The sequence below is a fragment of the Talpa occidentalis genome, unplaced genomic scaffold (genome assembly GCF_014898055.3).
Source record: "Talpa occidentalis isolate TD23 unplaced genomic scaffold, MPIMG_talOcc4v2.1 talOcc4.9, whole genome shotgun sequence".
NCBI lineage: Eukaryota > Metazoa > Chordata > Mammalia > Eulipotyphla > Talpidae > Talpa > Talpa occidentalis.
This window is the reverse complement of record NW_023605305.1, coordinates 22,692,109-22,715,274: the sequence shown is the minus strand read 5'-3', so window position 1 is coordinate 22,715,274 and position 23,166 is coordinate 22,692,109. Positions and strand designations below refer to the sequence as shown.

The following is a 23,166-nucleotide window of genomic DNA, read 5'->3' as shown; positions in this document are numbered from 1 at the left end:
ACATGAGGCAACCACATCCTAAAAGGCATTGGACTTCTTTCCACTCGCTCCATCTGATGCACTGTGGGACTGGGGGGCAAAGTGAATCGCACTCTGGGACTCACCTGAAGCCAGAGCCACTTCCTTTGGGACACCAAGTGCAATCCCTGAAGGGCTGGGCTCACCGTGGAGGGAAAGTACCTCCCTCCCTCCCTCCCATGGATAGAAAAGTCTGATGATGGCCCAGCTGTGGCTCGTGCCAGTTGAGATACACATAATCCATCTGGTTCAGACCCTGGATATGCCCCAGGGGCTGGGAGATTGGCAACAACTGCCTTGAATATATACTTGGCCTTTTTCCCAAGGGCAGGACGATTGCCCATAGAACTGTGCTTGATTTCTCCCCTACGCTCACATTCATTCTCACAAGGTATTTTATTGTACAAGGTATTTGCCTACCAAGCATATTTACAATTCTTTCCCCACCACCAAACTAACACAATGTCCACAGACAGCGCATCTCAGTTTCTCATAAACACATGCTTAGCGCATTCCCATGGTTTACCCTTCTCCTATTCCCCCTCTCCGCACCCCCCCCCCACCATCCCAGCTTTTTTTCCAACCTGCTTCACCCTTCTGGTCCTCTGATTCCTCTCCATGCTGGCCGGCTTTGGTATTTCTTCTTTCCCTAGATCTTAATGGCCCCTCCCACGCTTTGTCTTTCTTTCCATTTGATGTATACCCACAGCTTCTTCACACCCATAGTTTTCTCAGCCCGTATTTCCCCTGTATATCTGACTCATTGTATTTGTCTCTTGTCTTTTACATGCTAGAGGTTTGTTGAATGAATGAAAAAAAGTGAATGAATGAAAAGGTCCATTCGAAGGGTTAATATTCTCATATTCCTGGATATCATAGTTATCGACAGTCCCTACTCCTTTGGCCAGCATCAAAGTTCATCAGGACACGGGACCAAAGCAATGTGACCTGATCTTTTTTTGTCATTTGACCACAGCTGTGGTCACAACCTCACTTTCCAGAGTGGGGTTGTCACAACCCACTTTTCAGAGTCATCTCCTGCCACTCCCATCCCCCATCATATCTACTCTTCTACTCAGAACCACTCAGCGGTGCCCAATACAAATAAGCTTCCAAATTTCAGTGCCTTTCTCCCTACTCTTCCTTCCCCCTAAAAAGTGCTCCCACCTGCTGTCATCTGTGGATCTACTCATATTCCATATCCAGACTGAGTGATTATGTGAAGGAGGCCCCCTCACCAGTAATTTCTCCCCGCTCTGTTTCTATGGACTGTCTGACACAGTTATCACATATGACATGCCCTCCCCAACCCCCAGCGAATGTCAGCTCCTGGGAGCAGGGGCGGTGGGTTCTTCATTGCCTTCCTGTCCTTTCCCAAGTCTCATGAAGCAATGGGTGCAGGTGGAGACACACTTACAATAACAACTGCGAACCTTCTTACAGCACTTACCCTATTCAAGCCCTTTGTGGCATTGCCTGGATTAATCCTCACCTCAGCTCTCTGACGTGGACACTGCTATGACTATGATCAGTTTACAGATGAGAAAACTGAGACATAAAGAGGTGACAAAGGGGGTGTGACCAATGGTACAAAGCTAATAAGTGGGGAGCCAGGATGTGAACTCTGGTCCTTTGAGCTACTGCCTACCTGTGTGAAACTCACGTTTTGCTTTTCTTTTCCCCCTCCTGTCTCCCATGATAGCCAGCCTGTTGCTTGTTCATTGGGAAGAGGAGAGGGATCACATGTGCTCGCAACTTTGCTATGGGGTTCCTTGGGGCATCCATCAGGCCCTGCCTCTCCATGGCAGCCCCTCATCAGTGTCCACTGCTCATGAAGCTGTTCATGCCCATGTAACCACCATGTGGCCACAGCGTGTGCGCCAAGGGCAGGCCATGGGGCTGCAACAGAGGCTCCTGAACCTGTCCATCTGCATGAGCTCTGAAGAGCCAGTGCACCAGGGTCCTCTTTGGCCAACATGATAAAGTCAGCCTCACAAGACTCTGGACAAAGCGGTCTTTCAATGTCTGCCTGAAGCCACTTCTCTCTTGGGCTCAGAAAATGCCTAGGACTCAGCCTCAGGCCTGCAGACCAGGACTGCTCTTCCCAGATCCCCTTTCTCAGCACAGGCTCCCTCTTCCCCTCCTCAAGCCATGTCAACCTCTGCAGAGAGCCCCCTGCTGGCCTGCTACAGAAGCAGCTACACTCAGACAGACTGTGGGCCCCTTAATTGAATCCCAGAGCAGAAAAAACTAAATGCACCTCCATTTTGAACAGGCAACATGCACTGTCAGAGGACAATGGCAAACAGACAACTAAGAGTCAGTTGCATGGTAATTCAATGCACAGAGCACACATCAGAGGGGAGAGGGGAGGTGAGAAGTCAGTGACTCATCTCTGCCATCACAGTGCAAAAGCCGTCCTAGAATATACCCAACCAAATTGGTGTGTGTTCCAATAAAACTTTATTGATAAGCCCTGCAATTGGTATTTCATATAATCTTCATGTGTCCCAAAACATTATTCTTATTTTGATTCCATGAACTATTTAAAAATAAAAAGACCAGTCTTAGCTCATGGGCCATATAAAAGCGAGCAGCTGGTGGGATTTGCCTATCCCTGCCTGGGGTAAGCTACTCAGTGCCTGCCTGGTGCACTGGTGAGGTGTCTTTGTCACAGTGCTGAGGGATCCTGAGGATTTGCCTGATTCTGGCTGAAGCAAAACTGATGATATTTAAAATTGATATTTCAAATTGATATTTAAAGCATCTAAAAGATACTTGCAGCTTCATTGCACCATGACTTGAAAGCATCCCTTTTTCCTGAGTTGAGTAGATTTGTCTTTCTAATGGGGACTCTAAAAAGTTACGTAGATCTAGGTTTCCACCACTTCCTCCTCTGCTGCTTGAAAAGATATGTACTGGTCCTACCTTTCTTCCCACCTCAGCCTCACTCTCCACTTTGGAAGTAAGATTTTGTTCCCAGTCTAGACTAGAACAGACAAGGCAGCAAAAGGGATGCAGGAGGCCAAGGAAAACCTCTCTGTCTTGTTGGGCAGAAGCTGGCCCAAGGGCCAGGCTGATCTTCTGACACACAGAGGTCCCCCCGACACACTTTCAGGAGCTGACTTTTCAGATCCTTAAACGTGGCATTATTCTTCTGGAAACAGTCCAAGAGACCTGGTTAACATTTTAAAAAAGTGTTTTCCTAAGGATAAAGGGGGAGTTGGGCAGGAGATGAGGGGGTAAAGAATTACACAAAGATTTAGTCTAACGGCTTAAAAATCAAGAGGATCATTGGACAGATAGATATCAAGTGTAATAGGAAACACACTGATCGTGGGGAGATGACTTAATATGGGCCCTCCAGCCTCCTTGGAGCTTAAACAATTATCTACAATTTGGAATTATACTTTAAATTCCCACATCCATGTGTGTTCTGGATCCATTTCTCAGGACACAGCCAGCAATCTTGAGTTATCTAAACCAGGCTGAAAATTAGGAGCCATTAATAGCATCTCATAAAATTGCTTCTCAGATTTTCTTTAGCAGAATATGCTGAGGACCATGGGGATTCAGTGATAGGAAGGAGCAAAACGCTGCTAGTTATTTTTCCAAAGCCTAATCTAGGGATCTTTTTGAAGAGCTCCTTACCCAACAATGATATGAAAGCCAAGACCAATACAGACTGTGTTTTTCCCACTTAGAAGCGGTGACCAGGTACATCATCCATGAAGAGAAGTTTCTTGGGGTTCCCAGAGGTGAATCTCTCAGTCAGTTTGCTACGTCCTTGTCCAAAAACTTCCCAGGCATTGTAGACTGAAAACTACAGGGCAATTTGGCCCATGAAGCTCCAATTTAATATACCTTCTTTTTCTTGTATTAGCTTATAAGCTGCTGAGGTCCATGACCAAAGACTTCCTTCTGTTGCTTTTTACAAATGAAACAAAACCCCGAGGACATATTCTGAGTGCTTCCCTGTTCTTTCCAGAGCCCAGAGCCTTTGCATAGGGGCTAGAAAGGTCTTCACATTGAGCAGCAGACATTCCAAGGGTCAAACTCCTGTGTCTAACTCCAGGGTCTAACTCCTGGCCCAATAGGTCAGGGTCAATTCATCTTGGATTTGCCAGAGGAGAGACACAGGAGACTGAGTAGGGAAGCCTCTGCTCTCAGATCGACTGGGAAGGATAAACCCACAAGCTGGCACTAATTAAGAGCTAATGGCCTTACAATGGAGCATTGCCAAAGGATAACGACCCTCCGGCTGCAGCATAAATATTGAGGCATTTGGGGCAGGGCCAAGACATATATTTTCAGAGTACATTAGACACTGCAGCAGCCTTCCTCACACTGGCTGTGCTGAGAAAAGCGAGGGCAATTCAGACAGGTGGGTAAGGAGCTAGGTCTGCCTTCTGCTCTGCTGTTTAGAGAGCCCCAGGGTAAGTTTTGGGAAAGACTTTGCTTTTTAAACCTCCAACTTCTTTGTATACAAGGATCTCTTTAAGAGCTGGTTACAATGTCCATTCTCTGCCCCCACCCTGCCCCGCAGAGGTTCTGATTTCAACAGTTCTGCAGTGGAACCCAGGAGTCTGCATTTTTAACTAGTTTCCCAAGTCCTGCTGATTCTGGTTATCCTGAGACCACACTTTGAAATGTGCTACTGTCAAACCTACTGCTATTTGCCCATTAGAGCCCAGTGAAAAAGTTGCTGCAGAATAAAGTGAGATAGACGTTCTCTGCTTCTTATGAAAACACCATTCTTTCCTATTGGAACTTGGCACAGACTTTTCAGAAAGGTGGCATTTCCAGCCACTTCCTGTTGGGGGCTTTCTCTTCACACAAACCTGTGGTTAATAGGAGCAAGACTGCAGGCAGTAAGGAGCTAGACAGGGGTCTGGAGGGAAGCATCCTCTCTGCATGGCGTTTCATGTCTACAACGATTTCATGTACTGAATTCATATGTTCGCACTGCAATCTTTCAGAGTGAATATGTCTGTTTCAAAGCAGAGGAATTGAAGACCTGAAGGCATGTTCTGCTTGCTTTGGTCACTGCGCCATCAGGAAGATGAGAGAAAAGCAGTCACTGAATTACAATTGTGGTAAGCAGGGCAGACGAACCAAACTTTAGCTTGACTGACCTTGATCAGATTTATTATTGACAGGTAGAACTGAGGTTGGTTGTTAGAATCAGCAAATACTGTTATAAAAAGGATTGATGGCTCAGATTATAAAAATAGATGGAAAGCTCATAAGATAAACGCAAACTGAGTAGAACAGGAGAGAAACAACACACCATATCATCTGGGAAAATGAAACTCCTTGGCAAGACTTCACAACAGCCTGATTCAAAATTTCATAATGAAATTATGTCCCTGATCAAAGCCTGAATGAGCTCATAGGCTGATTTTTGCCATTCGTGTTTATTCTGGTTTGAACCAAATTGAGGCATCAGAAACATATTATCCTAGTCTTCTCTGTGGGAGTGGGCTATTGCACCGTCATTTGGAGGGGCCAAAGAGACAGTGTGAGGCTGAAAGGGGACATCTTTGGAGTCTCACTGGACATGAAGTTGCTTCTAATCAGCTCCCAGAAACTCCTCCAATACCATGTGGGCTCAGGGCCTTTCTAGCTAAGTTGTGCTTAATCTCATGACACTTGGCCATTGGGGTGAAAAAAAAAAGTGAATCTCAAGAGAGAGAAGATATTTCCCCTTCTTGTCTAGGACATGCCTGCTTTTGCTCTAGAAAGAATGTTTTGGGGTTTGTTTGTTTTAGACTCAAAGAAGTAAGGACTCAATCATCCCTCCACAATTAGAGCACCTTACTTTCTACCCAGTTGTTTGTTTTTACAGGATGAGCTATATATACCACAGACTGGAATCCGTTGTCCTTCCACTTAAGTACCTCTTCTCTCGCCTAAAGGCATAGTGATGGGCATTGTCTGAAAATTTGAGGTACCAAAAAAGAGGGAGGGCTTTTTGGTGGAAACACAGGCATCTAGAGACTTTACTTTGGCTAACAAAAACAGATACTTCTGGGACTTGCCCTAATCCTCCTTACCTCAAGGCAAAAGGCATTTCCATTGGGCTATTGATTAATGTGTATATCCCCTTAAAATTCATTTGTTGAAACTATGATCTGAAATATCATGGTATTTGGAGCTAGGACCTGCAGGAGGCAATTAGCTTTAGATGAGGTGATAAGGGTGAGGCCCCCATGATGTTATTAGTGCCCTTATAAGAAGAGGAGATCAGAGGCTTCCCCTTCTCTCTAACATGGAGGTAGCAAGAAGGTGAGTATCTGTAGGCCAGGCAGAGAGTTCTCACCAGGAACCCAACCCTGCTGGCAACCTGACCTTGGACTGCCAACCTCCAGAACTGTGAAGCTTAAGCCCCCCAGTCTGTAGTATTTTGTTTCAGCAGACTGAGCTAAGATATACCATCTGTGCATCCCTTAATTCAGTGAATATTTATTGAGTCCTTACTATGTTTTTTTAAGATTTATTTATTTATGCATACAAGAGCTGGGGTACAGGCCAGAGATGCGGGGAGTGAGAGGATTCACCAGAGACAGAGTGGGGAACAGAACAGGCAGACTGACTGAAATACACTGCTGAGGGGAGCAGCGGGCGAGACAGGAGAGGTCTGCTGCTCCATGTGGGTTGCTCCCTGGCCGGCCTGGGATCAAACTCATGCTTCAGAGGCTGCAGATTGCTTCATAGTGTGGTGCTTAACCCCTTGCACCACCAAGGAGGCCCCTAACTATGTTTTAAAAATCGTTCTAAGTCTTAGAGCTCAGCAGTGAACAAACTTGTAAGGTCTCTGTTCTCAAGAAGTTTACACTCTAGTTTTAGGGGAGCAACCCATAAACCTTTCATAAGATCGTTCCAACCAGTGATGAATGCCATGGGGTAAATAAAATATAAAGATACAAAACAATAAGTGCAGAAGGGTGGGGGATGACTGATTTAGACAAATTAGACAGGAAAGACTGAACCCAGTAGGAAGAGCTGCTAGATAAAATGCAGGCTGCCCAGTTGAATTTGAATTTTAGAAAACAGTGGGAAAAAATCTAGTACAAGTATATTTCAACTATTGCATAAAACATACTTAAAACTCCAAAGTCTTATCACTAAAAATTATGTAAAATTCAAACCTAATTGGGCATCCCAAATTTTCATTGGCTAAATCTTGCAACCCTATCAGTAGGTGACATTTGAATGGAGAACTGAATGACCAGAAGGAACTAACTATGCAAAGATTTAGGGAAAGAGTGATTCAGGCAGAGGGAACATCCAGTGTAAATGTCAGAATAACCAGAGGGAGGTTAGCACAAATGAGGTCAGATAAATAGAGGCCAGATCATGCAGAATTCCGTAGGGATGACAAGAAATTTGAGTCTCTGTATCTCTGTCTTTGTCTCTCTCTCCTGTAAGAGTCATAAGCCGTTGGCTTTTTAAGAAAAAAGAGTGACAAAAGTGTTTGGCTGCTGTATGATCAACTTTTGGAAGGGCTCAGAGGACAAATTCAGAAGATAATTAAACTGAAGCCTGTATTGCTGGTCTGCGAAGAGGTTTCCATGTTTGCAGGTGGACCCATTTAGGCGCTGTGGGCGACGCGTCTGGGTTAACGAGGCGGTTGCTATGGAGGGACAGCTTGCCGGTTGCTAGGGAAGAGGGGGCGGGGCCCCGGCGCGCAGAGCCGCCTCAGCCGCCCGGTCGGGGGCGGAGCCAGGAGTGCACGTCGCGGTTCGCCGGAAGTCATGCCGGGACGGAGGGGGGCGCAAGCGGAAGTGACGTAGACATTTGCACACGTGGTTCTGCGTGGTTCACGCGGCTTGCTTGTGCCGGGCCTGGGCAGTCAAGTGCTCGTTTACCCCTCGTAGGCCGGACCTAGCGCTCCGGTCCTGAACCGTCGACAAGATGGTGAAGCCCAAGTATAAAGGACGGAGCACCATCAACCCCTCCAGGGCCAGCACGAACCCCGGTACCGGCGGCAGAGTCGCGAAGGGGGGCGCTTACAGGAAACTTGGGGGAGGGGAGCAGAGCTCTGAGGAGCTGGCGGGGCGAGGGGTTGGGGGGAGACACCCCCCCCCCGGGTGGCATTCCTTGGCGCGACCTCGAGCTGAGTGACTGTGGGGAACGACAAGGGAGAAGGTGGCTTTTTAATTGGAGTTCTTGAGGGATAGTGACATCTTGCACTCCTGTCAGGCCGGGGTGCTTGGCACCGGGTCAAGTGTCAGGGAAAGTGAACACAGGCCTGGCAGCGTTGGGTGACCCCAGTTGTGAGATGGGGAGGCTCTGAGTTGGATTCCTGTGTAGGTCAGGTGTTGAAGCCCGTTCCCATCTTATTTCATCATGTGTGATTACAGCCTTCCAGTTCTGCGAATTGCCAGAAGCAAATTAGAGCCACTTGGCCTTTGTGCTAAACCACCCTTGCCTCCCATTTAAATGAGAAAGAGATTGTAGATTTGACTCTTGGAGTCTTCCCACCTGGTAAAGTGCATTTTGACCCTGCAGATAAACAAATAGGTCATTTCGCTAAAGATGGGTATGAGTTTTGCTGTAGTTCCAGCTAAAGAATGAACAAGATAGTCTTTGGGGGAGTCCCTTCAACTTGGGTTCATTTAATAAAATTTTGTTATTAAAAATGGCTTAAAGTTTTTCACCACTGTAGCTCTTGTGGGATGTTTCCTGAATTGCTGATGAATTATTCAATTTGTATTGATTGGAATCTTAGACTGTGAGACCTGAAAAACCCCTTAGAGGTCCTGTCAGAGGTGACGTGACTGAACCAAAATATGGGAAGAAGCTTGTCACAGGTGGCAGTTGGTCATAGAGCTGCCAGACCTGTGATTTCAGCTTGTTTTCTACAGCATCACTTGTGGATGTAGGTGATTTGAAGAATCCTAAAATGAGAAGTTACTATTCTCATCTTATGAGAATAAGAGTAATAGGTTACTATCACCATACTTGTTTGTCCTCTTATTTTTCTCATAGATGTAAGGCTAGAATGACTGCCTATTTTCTGTTGATGAAACAAAAATCAAATATTAGGAAATTAAGACACATGTATTAGGAACACTTCCATATCAAAATTATAGCCTCCTTGGTGTCTTGCTTGTGGCACACACTCAGTATGTATTAAAATGACACCAGGGCAGGTAGGTGTCTTAGTGAAGAGCACAGATAGAATGCTTTTGTTCAAATTCTGACACTGCCATTTAGTAACTGAGTGACCTTGAGCAAGGTATCTGGCCACTGAATGTGTTTCTTGGCCTACAGAATGGGAATAACATATCCCCCTTGTAGGATTACTGTATGAGTTGCGTGAGGTGACGCCTGTCATGTGGATGGCACAGTGTCATTACTGGTGTTCAAAAATATTAGTTAATATTATTATCAAGCACAGACCTACTAAGGATCAAAGATGAGGTAAACTTTGTCATACCACGTAGCTTCCAGCAATTTGCAACAGATGGAGAAATTAGAGATTTTGTGGTAAAGTGGCAGCTTGCCTACTCTGAACGAACTAGTGGATGTGTTCGAAGCAATGACCACACGTAGACTTGTTGGTTATGAGAGAGTGTACTGTCGCGTCTGTTTCCTAGATCGAGTACAGGGAGCTGGAGGCCAAAACATGAGAGACCGAGCCACAATTCGGCGCCTGAATATGTACAGGCAAAAGGAGCGCAGGTGAGCATTGGATGCTGTAATTCTCTCCCCTTTCTTTCATGCCCTTGACTTGTAGCTGAGACCCAGTAATAAGCTTTTCCTGTTTCCACCTCCATTTCCCCCAAGTAGGGATAATGCATTTTCCATTATCATTTTATGTGATAAATAGTAAAGTTTTAGTTAAAGACATGGGGAGTGGGTGGTGAAGTAGTGATTGTGTCACAACACTCTACAATGACAGGTTTTGTTCCCCACCGTCTCAGCCTCCATGAGTGGCGCATTAGATATCAATTTAAATCCTCGTCAGGGGAATCTGATTTTCTTTAACAGAATATATAGGTCTGTAGTCATGAAAGTAGCTAGAAAACTTGTTTTTGAACTCCAGGCTTTAGATCACAACATTGTGACACTTGAAAATGCATCATAGTTCTGAGCTCTGCTGAGGCAGCCTCTGTCACGGGGACTTGCTGAGTTTGGCATTTTGCTAGCTGGTCTTAATTTATTTGGTAATTAGATTCTCCATCCATTCTAAAAGATGTGTCTAAAAGACAAACGTCAATGAACTTAATCTGCCTTAGTCACCTACTTTACAGTTTGTTTTAAAATTTTGAGCTCCAGCATAAATCTTCCCCTACTTAAAATTCATTTAAACCAGCCTTCAGATAATTACCAAAAAACTCAAGTATGTGATTTTTTAAAAAGCAAACAAACAGTAAACAGATTTTTAAACATCAGCATTATTTGTTATTCATCTAGCAGAAATCATTATGTGCTCTGTTGCAAGAGGTTAAATGGCTTTTGGGCAATCTGTTTCAAATGTAGAAGTGCTTTTTGTTTACCGAAATGTGTATTTCATGATCATTTAAAAGCCAAAAAAAAAAAGGGGCCTTTTGATGGAAAGCGTATTCTGTAAACCAGACATTGCTCTTGCCTTTTGTCTGTCGTCAACCAAATCTGTTATTTCCTCAATTTAGGAACAGTCGTGGTAAAGTGATTAAGCCTCTGCAATATCAATCAACGGTGGCTTCTGGCACAGTGGCGAGAGTGGAGCCAAATATTAAATGGTTTGGTGAGTATTATCATCTGTCTGTTACTTTTGCTCTACAAAATATGTGCTATATGGAAAAGAGTAGAATGTTCAGGTGTCTAAAAGGCAGGGGGTTTTGAGTGAGTGGAACTGACAGGGACTGTGTGAAAAGGGGACAAGAAGGACCTGTAGTGGAAAAAGTGCTGAGAAAAGTAGTGGTGGTGGATTTCATAAATTCTTTTTTGAAATAAGCTTGTTGTCAGTTGTCAGTGGACCCTCTTAAACAGGTTAGACCTACCTTAATAACTAGTATTCACAAACCTGGGAGCTCTCATCTCTTAATTTCTGTTTGCCTAGAGAGCTTACTATTTGAGAGGCACTTGGAGATTTGTTAGTGCCTTTAGCCTGAAGAATAAGTGCATTAGCCTGAAGTTCTTCTGAAATACTTTTTTTTTTAAGATTTATTTATTTATAGAAGAACCGGGGTACAGGCCAGGTGTGGGAGGGTGAGAGGATTCACCAGAGACAGAGTGGGGAACAGTACAGGCAGACTGACTGAAATACACTGCTGAGGAGAGCAGCGGGTGAGACAGGAGAGGTCTGCTTGCCATGTGGGTATCTCCACCTCCGGCGGGGATCGAACCAGGACTGCAGAGGCTGCGGACAGTTTCACAGCGCTGCGCTCAACTGCCTGCGCCACCACGGAGGCCCTGAAATACTTTTTCTTAATGGGGTTGTATTTGAACTGAGTGACAGTGAAAGAATCTTGTTGGTCCTTCTGAGGGGTGAATAGATTATCTCCAGATACTGGTCCAGCCCTATAAGGAAAACAGGGCTCCTTCCTTTGGAAACTCCCATCTTCATTTCCAGATGGAGTGTGGGGTCACAGCCTTTCCCCGAGCCATTGCTAGATGTGGGGAGTGCTTTAAATGGGCACACCCATTATTTGCCTGGATGCTTGAGCTCTGCGCTTGGTAGCAGATGCCAGCTACCTTTAAATATATCTCTTATACCTTTGATGAGATTCCTCCGTGTCCTGCAACATGGACAGAAAAGTGTCAGATACTCCTTAGAGAGTTGTGCAGTGTGATGTCTAGGTCCTGTAATTCTAGATCCAGGCTGCTGGAGTTTGAATCCTAGTTCTGCCATTTCTGTGACCATGGGCAAATCAGTGAGATTGTCTATTCATTAACTTCCTCAAATCTAAAAGGAGGATGAAAACAGTACTTGTCTCATATGAATGTCTTGGTAATCTATTGTGTGAGTACCTGGAAAGTGCTTAGAATAGTGCCTCGCACTAGTAGTACAGGATAAGCCTTAACTGCTGTCATCATTGCCATTGTCATAGTCACTACCTCAGGTTTTGCATTTGTACTGCATCATGCTGTTTGGTTGAATATGTTCTTCAGGATCTTTTACAGGATGTTCTCCAGGTAGTGTTAGTTGGCTTTATTTTTGCTCCCTTGAATGGATTTATTGATTAATAGTCTCTTCAGACCCTCATAATCCTAAAAACAGTAATTGAGTCTTAGAGCCTGTGCTTTGGTTTTCTCTATACATACTAGCTGAGCAGCTGTTAGAAATCTCCAAATCTTTGCCACATCTAGCAGGAAGTAGGGCATTTGTCAAACCACAGTTGCATTCAGTATTGTTTCTTTCTCAGTTTCATCCAGTCAGGAAATTGGACTTGGGAGACTGCTGAAACCCTTTGTATATCTGGGTTGGTGGATTAGGTCACGGTATATTAGTCCACAGTGCAAGAGTCAGTTTTTTTTATTTATTATTTTCGCCTCTTCAGTTTGAATGTGGCTGCATGGGGTGGATATATCAGGTGTCTAGTGAGGAGGGTAATTTAAAATCTTGCCTTTTACTGTGTCATTGGGAAAATGGATGCAGAAACAAAAAGGAGTCATTTATTAAATGGCAACATTCTTCTGTAAAACAGGAAACACACGTGTGATTAAGCAGTCATCATTACAAAAATTTCAAGAGGAAATGGATACAGTTATGAAGGATCCTTACAAAGTTGTCATGAAGCAAAGCAAGTTACCCATGTCTCTCCTCCATGATCGAATCCGGCCTCACGTAAGGAGGATCTCCCTGGCTATGGAATTTCTTAGGCATACTCCTTGCAGAGCCTTTCTAACTGGTCTTTTCTTTTTTTTCCTTTCCATAGTGAATAGTTACTTTAAATAGAACCCATTAACTTTTGAGACTTCTTTTACCTTTGTAGGGGGGGCCTCACCCTGAGCATGATTTACTTTCCATCCAGGAGATACAGTAGCATAGTGGATCAAAGCACTGGTTTGGGAGTGAAAGCTGAATTTTAACCTTTCCTCTGCCCCTTTCTATGGCCTTCTGTCTCTCCATGAGCTTTCACTTCCCTGACTATAAAGATAATCCTCCTTGAGTGATTGGATGCAGATGAAGCATCTGTAACGCACTTGGCACATAGTGCGCACATAGCTCGCCAGCTGACTAGTGCTAAGTAGCTGATAGCTAGTACAAATATTATTTCCATTTTTTTTTTTTTTTTCATGGTCAAACCTGTTTGACTCCATCAAACTTTAGGGAAATGTAGAATTAGGATTGGGTCAGTAGGAGGGAGACCTTTGTTGTGTACACCAAAGTCTTTGAGATTCTTGGAGATCCTTGAAGGAAAGGATGCTGGTTAGCTCGGTTGGTCACCGTTGAAGTTGGAAGTACAAATAGGGACGGAATCTGGCTCAAGTGGAATGAGTTTCACATGGATCTAAAGAAATGTCCTAATGTTTGCCTGCACGTTTTTACTTGCATTGAATAATAATTCCCAGAAGTGTAGCCAGTACATAAGCTTCAGTTCCAGTATAAGGAGGGGAAGAAAGCATTGACATGCATACATGGATTAAACAGTTCAAAGAAAAGTGTTTACTTGCAGAACAAAATAAAAACCAAGGCCTGGTTATTGCCTCAGGTTTTGTCAATTATGCTTTGTTTTATGACGGACTAGAAGAATGGCACCTATTAGCGGAGTGACTGTTTTCTTTCAGGGAAACACATGAGTGTAATTCACGAACCACAGACAAGTTGCTCATTTCCCTTGTTCTCTTTGTCTGTTCTCCCTAAAGCTATCTTTTAACAAACTATTGAATCCTGTTTATGAGAAGAACAGAGAGGTTCTATTATGGATTTATTGCTTTGTTGCCTATTCCAGTTGTTCAATGCTTCTAAAACCTAGTTCTTAAATATCTGATATGAAGAGTGAAGGATCTACAGCTGTAGCGGTTGGTTAGCTTGTCTTTTGGTACAGATAGTACTTAAAGTAACTAATGAGTTTTCTGTTTTGGACCTGAAAAGTGGTACCACTTTTATTAATGTGAAATATAATTCTGAGATTGTTGCATGATGGAGTCAAATCAGATAAACTTTTAACTTGTATATTCAGCTTTATGTGTATTGTAGTTACTGTATTTCTATAGCAAGACAATAAAACTACAATAATATTTTCTTGGGTATTTTATTAAATACTACATGTTACTGCATTGTACTTATTAGTGTATAGATTTGAATGCATAAAACCATGTATACTGCACTTCATAGGTTAATTAGCTTTTCAAGGATAATCTTGACCATAATTTTCCTAGTTTACATTAAAACCTAGTTCCCATGTAAAATGCAACCCTTCTGTTTGGGGATGTTCGCCAGTTGGGGGTTAGCAACAAGTAAACCTGAGAGATGGGTTAGAGAATCTGAGAAAATAATAGTTTAGGGATCTTTAGAAGTTGGGAGGAGGGCAGGATATCTGTTAAAGTTCAGAAGCCACAGGGATTGTTTCATCATCCAGTGCTTAGTAGCTGGTGCTTTCAGAGGAGCCTGGACTGCGGGAGAGAGGGGTGATTTTTTTGAGGATACTCTCTGCCGGCTGTTAACGTTCTGTTACGTGATAGATCCTAACTCAAATTTTGACTTTTATCCTGCTTCAAAAATTCCTATGCCTGTAACTCCTTTACAGGCACATCAAGTTCTAGTTAGTATCAGGTTCCTTTTATCACATCTAAACTATTATTTTGGACTTTTGCTAGATGTTTTTCATCTGAAGACTTTCCATGTGCATTTAATAAAAACGTTACCTAAATTAGGGAAAATGTTATCTGAAACTAAAATGCATCTTACAAAACAAGCAATTCCTTTTAGCCATGAAAGAAATTAACTTCCAAGAAAAAGTTGGCATTTACAGTTGGTTTAAAAAAAAAACACAAATTTGAGTATGATTGTCCTTGACAAAATCTGTGAATTTGGCGAATTTTATGCACTTGTTTGAAAGCTCAAAAAAATGGTCAGAAAAGATAAGTTAATTTTCATCATTGTGGCCTTAATTACATTTGACCAGAGTTTATGATAAATGAAGTAAATCAGTTTTTGGCAAATCTTACACAACTGTTCATGTTTGCTTTGAATAGTTGATATTTGTATTACTTTTGTATTTCTCCAAGGAGGCTTACAGAGCCTAGAGGAGGGGGCAAGTGCTGCGTTTCTGATTGGCAACCGGACTGCATCCATGTTGTAGGGTTTGGTGTGGGTTGAACTTGGGCAAGAGAAAAGTAGAAAGCCTGTTCCAACATTTTGCTTTTTCTGTGTGCTTAGTTTTGCCTGTAATTCTCCTTTCTCTTTAGAATGCAAAGGTGCACATTCTTGACACGGAAAGCTTTGAAACTACATTTGGCCCCAAGTCACAGAGGAAGAGACCGAATTTATTTGTGAGTGATGTGCAGTCTCTCGTAGAAAATGCAGAAATGTCCACTGAGAGCTATGACCAGGGCAAGGACCGTGATCTGGTGACTGAAGACACCGGCGTGAGGTACAGCTTCGCGGTTGGCACTGCTCTCTTCCTCTGTCCTTGTGCAGCATAACATTGCCTTTATGTGTATTTTGCCTACATGAAGCGCAGTGATTTAACTGCTAGATGGAGTGTTTCCTCTTGTCTTTAAACTAGTGAAATTGGGGCCTAACTGAAAAATATTTGAAGGTGGTTTGTTTATATAGGTCTCTCATCCCTAAGGTAAGCAGTTTCTTCATTATAATAGCAGTGTGTCCTACCATAGATAAATTAGAACTGCAACAGAAAGAAAATGAGAATTCAATCTCACTCCCTAAGCATTGTTAGTGTCTTAGCGAATATCAAGGCTTCCTTACCCAGAAGTCTCTGGAGTTTATGATCATCTTTGAGGTGTCTGAGACCCTGGGAAGATAACACGGCATATCTCTGTATAAAGGAGTTGGGGTTTTGTTGTTTGTTTTTTGTTTTGCATTGTTTTAGGGAGAGGGGACCAAAAAGCATCCATAACTTCGCTTGTATTCTAAGAGGTCAAATCCAGGAAAAGGTGGAGTCATCCACTGATGTGTATTTCTCCACTTCCTTACACTAAGTTTTCATTTTCAAGTATAATGCCTTAAACTGTATTTTAATTTGCTGTTTTAGTTTTTCCCCTAAATTATTAAGAATATATTTCCTTGTTGGTATTAACAAAAGTGTAATGCTTAACATCAAACTAGTATTGTTATGGCCATTTCCATTGAATTTTTACCCTGTTTAGTTTTTCTATATCGTGAACAATGCTCAAGTGAAACATCAACGTCACTAGATCTTTCCCATCCTTAATTACTCCCCGAAGACACATTCTTACAGGAGGTTATGACAGCAAGGGGGGTGCATGCTCCTTGATGGTCAGCCCTCTGGAACAGGTTACCGTTTAGTTTCCCCAGGCAGTGCCGGGCACCCCTGTCTTCCCTCATGTTTCTCTCAGGTGCCTTCTTAGCAAAGAGACATTGCTTCCCACTGTAGTGATGCCACCTCAATGATGCTGTCAGCCTGTCTCCAGATTTGGACCTCCTAGAACGAATGTCAAGCAAGCTCTTTGAAGCCAGGCAAAAAGGGGCAGGAAGTTTATTTGTTTTTGGAGTTAGTTGGACTTTGTAGTTGACTTTGTAGTCTTCTGTTCATTTGAATTTTTCCTCCGGAAGATACAGTAGGTAATAGGGGTCAGGGGGGAGACAAAACTCTTTGTTTCAAAACATCTTTGAAAGGGATTCCCTGGTCGCCCAGGGGTTAAGTCTCAGCACTATCACCTCTGTGGCCTGAGTTTGATCCCTGGCCAGGGAGGTGACCCACATGGCACGGCAGACCTCTCCTGTCTCGTCCACTGCTCCCCTCAGTGGTGTATTTCAGTTAGTCTGCCTTCTGCCTGTTCTGTTCCCCACTCTCTCTCTGGTGAATCTTCTCACCCCCTGCACCTCTGGCCTGTACCCCAGTTCTTGTATGCATAAATAAATAAAATAAATCTTTTAAAAAAACAAAACAAAACACATCTTTGAGACCAGTAAGTCTCAAACAGATTCTTAACCTTATCAGAAAAATGGAATCTAGGGAGTATAGATTGTGGTTCTGGTCCACCAATTCCTTTTCATAATTTTCCATGACAGTTTAGAATAACATTAAATATATTCACATGGTCTTGCAACCATCACCACGGTCCACCTCCAAAATCCATTCACATGTCCCAAACTAAAACTGTCCACTGTGCCCACCCTGGCCCTGAAAGCCACCATTCTGTCCTCCCTCACAGGCATCTTACCACACTCAGGAACAGTACCTCATATGAATGCAGTCAGATAGTATTTAGCCATTTGTGTCTGGCTTACTTCACTAGCATAATGTCTTCAGGATTATCCATGCTGCAACATGTTATCAGTACTTTAATTCTTTTTTGATTGTTGACTTATATCCCTTTGTGCATATTTACCACATGTTTTTTAGCCACTCATCTGTCAGGTATTTGGATACAGTCACTTGTTTTTGGTCCATTTCCAGCTAGATTTGATACCCTTTTTTTTTTTCTTTTTAAAATTTATTTATTTATGCATACAAGAGCTGGGGTACAGGCCAGAGATGCGGGGGGGTGAGAGGATTCACCAGAGACAGTGGAGAACAGAACAGGCAGGCTGACTGAAATACTGCTGAGGGGAACAGCGGGCAAGACAGGAGAAGTCTGCTGCGCCGTGTGGGTTGCTCTTTGGCTGACTGGGAATCGTGCTGCAGAGGCTTCGGATTGCTTCATAGTGCAGTGCTTAACCCCTTCTGCCACCAGGGAAGCCCTAGATTTTATACCCTTTTCCTGTGGTACATGGTTGACTTTTCCCTAAAATATCCTCTTAACTTCAGTTGCTTCCATTGCTCATTTTGGGTGCTTTCTTATTTAGAAATGAAGCCCAGGAAGAGATCTATAAAAAGGGACAATCCAAAAGAATCTGGGGTGAGCTCTACAAGGTGAGACTTGAAATTCTCTCTGAGTAGGTCCTTTGCTTTTCATAATTTTGAATGAGAAAATGGATTTTGATATATTGGAATTCTGTCAGATTAAAATACAAACTCCACTACCCCTTCTATCTATTTCCTCACAAAGGAACCAAGATTGATACAGTCATACACCTATTAAGCATTGTTCTAAATAACTGTACTGCATTTTAAAAATTACTCTCATATAGAAGTAACAGTTATATACATTCATATATTCTATCATTATATCTGCTAAGATGCTATTCCTGTCTAGATTTATCATACATGGTTAGAGCTGAGAATTTTTAATCTATTTATAAAGTCCAGCCCCCTCATTGCATGGAACACGTCCAGGAAGGTTGTTGACTAGCTTACCTGACTCACCCACCGCTTAGTGGAAGAGGCTGTGTGTGTCTTCAGTCCCGGTCCTGTTCTTTTTCATTGGTGCCATTTTATGTCCACACACTAGTAATGCTCTTCGTTACAAAGACCTTCAAGCATGGCCACATAATTAAACCATAACATATTAAGAAATTAGTACTATGAGGGCAAACCAAATTTTTTAGTGTAAAATACATAAAACCTGTATCAGAAACTTTTAGAAGTCCAAGAAATGACTGATCAGTAGTACGCAGCAGTTAGGAAATGAGATGGAGTTCACCTAAGCTAGTTCTGCTGTTTGCATGTCAAGTTTCAAATGCCCACAGAATGAAGAAATAGGAATTATGGTCAGATTGGCTTCAATCAGCTTTCCTCATGAGACTGTTTTGAAGTTGCCTATTATTTTATTTTCCCTAAGTTCCCGCTTTCATTTTGCACTTGCACTATAGCAAATGACTCTTGCCTTTTTGAATTTGCAGGTGATAGATTCATCAGATGTTGTAGTTCAAGTTCTTGATGCTAGAGATCCTATGGGTACCCGTTCCCCTCACATTGAGACTTACTTGAAAAAGGAAAAACCCTGGAAACACCTCATTTTTGTTCTTAACAAATGTGACCTTGTTCCAACCTGGGCAACAGTAAGTATATCTGCTAATCCAAAACCAATCACCAAGTTCTCTCCACTCCTGCAGGATTTGATATACCTGTAAATAATTCAGTTTTGTGATTTCTAGAACTGAGTGTTGCCCTTGTGAGATTGTAGTCATTGAAGTGTCCTTATTGAAAACAGAACTGAAATGTGCTTTGTTGACAATGGGCAGAGTTACCTTTTACCCTGTGATGGTTGGGGAGAGACGGCTGCAGCACCCCACACATGAGTGATGTCGCCCCTTAGTAGACAGCAGCTCCCCACCGGCCTGTTTCACATTATGGTACATTAATTGCATTAGTAGCATTGAAGGCATTTTTTGAATATTGTTTTGTATTTATAAGACAAAAGACAAAGCATTAACTGTCACACTTGAATAAAACATTTCAAGGAATTATAGCTAACATTTTCCTTACACAACTGCTCTTTGAAACACAGTCCTGTAATTCAAACTCTGAGTCTTCCCTGTGTTGTAAATAAACATGTTCTAGTTTATCAGTATCTTTTCCTTTCTCCCCGCAGAAGCGATGGGTTGCCATCCTCTCCCAGGATCACCCAACACTCGCCTTCCACGCCAGTCTCACTAACCCCTTTGGCAAAGGAGCGTTTATTCAGCTGCTGCGGCAGTTTGGAAAGGTATTGAAACCTGATCGGCACCTCGTGGGTGTGGGTTTGTGTGAGTATCTCACCTAGTCACTGCGTGTCAGAGGAGCCAGCCGTGTCGCTCCCTGCATCATCCTGGTGATGCACGCGTTCTGGAGCTTCAGGAGCGCACAGAGCCTGAAGGTTATAAGGGATTCTCGCATACTTTCTAGCCTAGCCTGTTCTCCCATCCCCAGCCAATGTTGCTTCCCTTTCTGCCGTGCCCCCTTGCACCTGTGTTCTTCACGCTGGGCTTTCATGGCCTGCAACACGTCCTCCACCCTCCAGCCTGTGCAATTTCTGTCCCTTCTGCTTGGAGGGCACCCTGCCAAACTCCAGCTCAGCTCCTTAGGGCTTCAGGGAAGCCCTAAAAACAGATCACCCCAGCACACGTGCTCAAAGCTTCACGTCCCGTCCCCACAACTTTGTGTTTGTGTATTGCTTCTACCTGGCTTCTAATTAGAGACACATGTCCTCTGTCCCACCCTTCCCCATTTCCCAGAAGCAAGCACAAACTCTTGCAACTTTTGGCTGCTTTTATGTTACTTACTTCTGTGGTTTTTTGTTTGTTTGTTTTAATGATATCTGGAAGTTTGTTTGTTTGTTTTTTTTAAGATTTATTTATTTATTTATATATACAAGCACTGGGTACAGTCAGAAGCGCGGGAGGGTGAGAGAATTCACCAGAGCCAGAGCGGGGAGCAGAGCAGGCAGAAGGACCAAAGTACACTGCTGAGGGGAGCAGCGGGCGGCAGGAGAGGTCTGCGCGCCGTGAGGGACCCTCCTGCAGTGGCCGGGGAGCAGCCGGGAATCAAACCGACACTGCAGAGGCTGCGGGCAGCTTCGCAACCCAGAGCTCAACTGCTGCGCCACCAGGGAGGCCCTACTTCTGTATTTTCAATGTATGCTTATGAGTTGGTTTCTTGACCACCACAACCCCCCCCCCCCCCCCCGAGTTTTAGATAGTAAGTTTCTACCATGGAAAATGAGGATTAGGCTTTTTTTTTTTTTTTAAGATCTATTTTTATTTATTTATGCATATAAGAACTGGGGCGCAGGCCAAAGGTGTGGGGTGTGAGGATTCACCAGAGACAGAGTGGGGAGCAGAACAGGCAGATCTACTGAAATATAGTCTGAGGGGAGCAGCAGGCGAGGCAGGAGAGGTCTGCTGTGCCATGTGGGTAGCTCCCTGCCCAGGGATCGAACTCATGCTGCAGTGGCTGGTGATAGCTTGGTTGCTGAGAATTTAGCTTGTTGCTGAGAATTTCCCTGCACCACCAGGGAGGCCCAGGATTAGGATTCTTATGGCCATCCTCCCTTCACACTTTCTTCCCTCTATCTTCCCTATGTTGTCATACAACAGTGTTTGACTAAAATATTATTCATTCAGTGTTTGCATTATTATGACCATAAAATATTAGCCACAGCTGGTTTACACAGCACTACTATTTATTTTCTAATAGAACCTTCTGTTTTTTTCTCTGATGTTAATTGGCTCTGTTTTATTTGTATTTATCATAACATGTCACATTCTCTGGTAGAGTGGGACAGCTCAAACTGTTCCGGTGCGCCATGTGGTCAGCTGCAGTGGCAGCCCTTTATCTTCAATTCCAGTTGGGACTGACAGCTGCAGAGTCTTCCCCATGGGGTTTCCTGTCAATATCATTTGGAGAATTGCGTGTCTTTTTCCTGTATTAGAACCCTTTTCTTTCTTGGTTTACTCCTTTCCTTTGAGGGAACTTTTTCCAAAAACTTCCTGAGAACGGTGCTTAGAAGGAACATTTTTTGAGACCTGGCATTCTGGAAATATCTTCATTGTATCCTCACACCATTTCTTCTCAGAATGTCTCTCTTTGTCCTCAGAGTGTTGAAGGCACTACCTTGTTCTCTTCTTTCAGTATTGCTGTTGAGAAATCTGAAGCAATTCTGACTCCTGAATTCTATGTGAATTTTTTTAAAGTTTCCATACAAAAATTTCACAGTGATGTAATTTAAGATGGGTCTTTCATTGTTGGGTGAGCTAGCATTCAGTGGGACTTTCAGTAAGATGTTACAGGGCCTCCCTGGTGGCGCAAGGGGTTAAGATGCAACCTGTGAAGCTGTCCACAGCAACTGCAGCACGAGTTCGAGAGACCTTTCCTGGCTTGCCCACTGCTCCCTTCAGCAGTGTGTTTCAGTCAGTCTGCCTGTTCTGTTCCCCACTCTGTCTCTGGTGAATCCTCTCACTCCCCACACCTCTGGGCTGTACCCCAGCTCTTATATGCATAAATAAATCTTTGGGAAAAAAAAAAGATGTTACCTCACATTATTTGTTGGAGGTTTTCCCTTCCTCTCTGTTATCTCTGTTATTGTTCAGAAATTTGGCATTATCGCCTGGTTTAATTCTTGAATTTCTTGTCTTTATTTCAATACATAAGTGACATTTTGCTGTACTTTCTGGTGATTTCCTTGCCTTGATCATCTAGCTGTTCTAGCACAGGTTTTATTTGCCTGTCACTTTTAATTTTTAATTTTTGAGAGCTTGCAGCCTGTTGTCTCATAGATGTAGTATCTTCTCTCTCAGAGAATAATGATAGTGATGTTTTGAGTTTTCCCCTCTCTTACATTGACTCTGTTTTTTCTGCTAGATTCATACTTTCAGTGTCTGGCTATTCTTGATTCTCCATTTGTGTTTAAGAGTAAACCACTAAAAAAAGGCAACAGAAGTTTTATGTAGTGACTGGCTTGTTGATGGAGCTTCTATCTAATCATGCTACAATGAAGTCTAACATCCCACTGGATGACCTCCTCAATGTCGGTATCTCTTCAACTTTCAACCTTTGGAAACCTTCTTTTCCAGAGAAGAATCTTTTAGTCTCCAGCTTGGGGGTATATAAGCCTGACTACCAAGGTTCTTGGAACTCTGTGGGAATAGTGGGTAGGGGAACATTCACCTTCAGCTACTATTATCTCTGAGTCAGGGGTCCTTGACTGAACATTAGTTTTTTTCAGACATGCAGGGTTTAAAAAATCATAAACACATGAATAAGGCTCTGGGGTGGAGAAGGTGGTTAATAACACATGTTAGTTTTTATTATCTAATCTCAAGCTCATTCTTTGGTTCTGTACGTTTGGTGCTATAGGTTTGTATGTGTGGATTCTGACTGTTGTCATTCTAGTGGCGTTTGGAGGAGGAGTGAGGCAGGCATGGAAGTTGAGCTTGCCATCGTTCATCAGCCATCCCATCCATGGGTAGATGCCTCTTGTGGCAAGCTGACCTCTGCCTCCTCAAGATTGTCACACAGTCACCTAACTTTTGCAGTTGCTTTTTTGTTTGTTTTGTTTTGTATTTTTGGCAGTGAAGATACAAAATGTGTAAAGAGAGGGGAGGGATGGGTCATGGGGTTGCCAGTTAGTGCACTGTGAGGTTCTCTTCCCTGAAGACATTTTATCGGTGGATCCTGTTCTTCTAAATTGGTGACTAACAAG

The 23,166-nt window shown here is 43.2% G+C and overlaps 1 protein-coding gene across 1 annotated transcript in view; it reads left to right on the top strand.

Annotated features, from left to right (window-relative positions):
* Nucleotides 1-7,815: 7,815 nt before the first annotated feature.
* GNL2 (G protein nucleolar 2) overlaps nucleotides 7,816-23,166 on the top strand; it is a 23,259-nt gene continuing 7,908 nt past the window's right edge. The window contains exons 1-8 of the mRNA XM_037498446.2: nucleotides 7,816-7,999; nucleotides 9,624-9,708; nucleotides 10,662-10,756; nucleotides 12,660-12,799; nucleotides 15,367-15,551; nucleotides 17,951-18,017; nucleotides 18,887-19,045; nucleotides 19,579-19,692. Coding sequence (XP_037354343.1) covers nucleotides 7,936-7,999; nucleotides 9,624-9,708; nucleotides 10,662-10,756; nucleotides 12,660-12,799; nucleotides 15,367-15,551; nucleotides 17,951-18,017; nucleotides 18,887-19,045; nucleotides 19,579-19,692 — 909 coding nt within the window. The 5' untranslated portion in view covers nucleotides 7,816-7,935. The remainder of the gene's footprint in view (nucleotides 8,000-9,623; nucleotides 9,709-10,661; nucleotides 10,757-12,659; nucleotides 12,800-15,366; nucleotides 15,552-17,950; nucleotides 18,018-18,886; nucleotides 19,046-19,578; nucleotides 19,693-23,166) is intronic.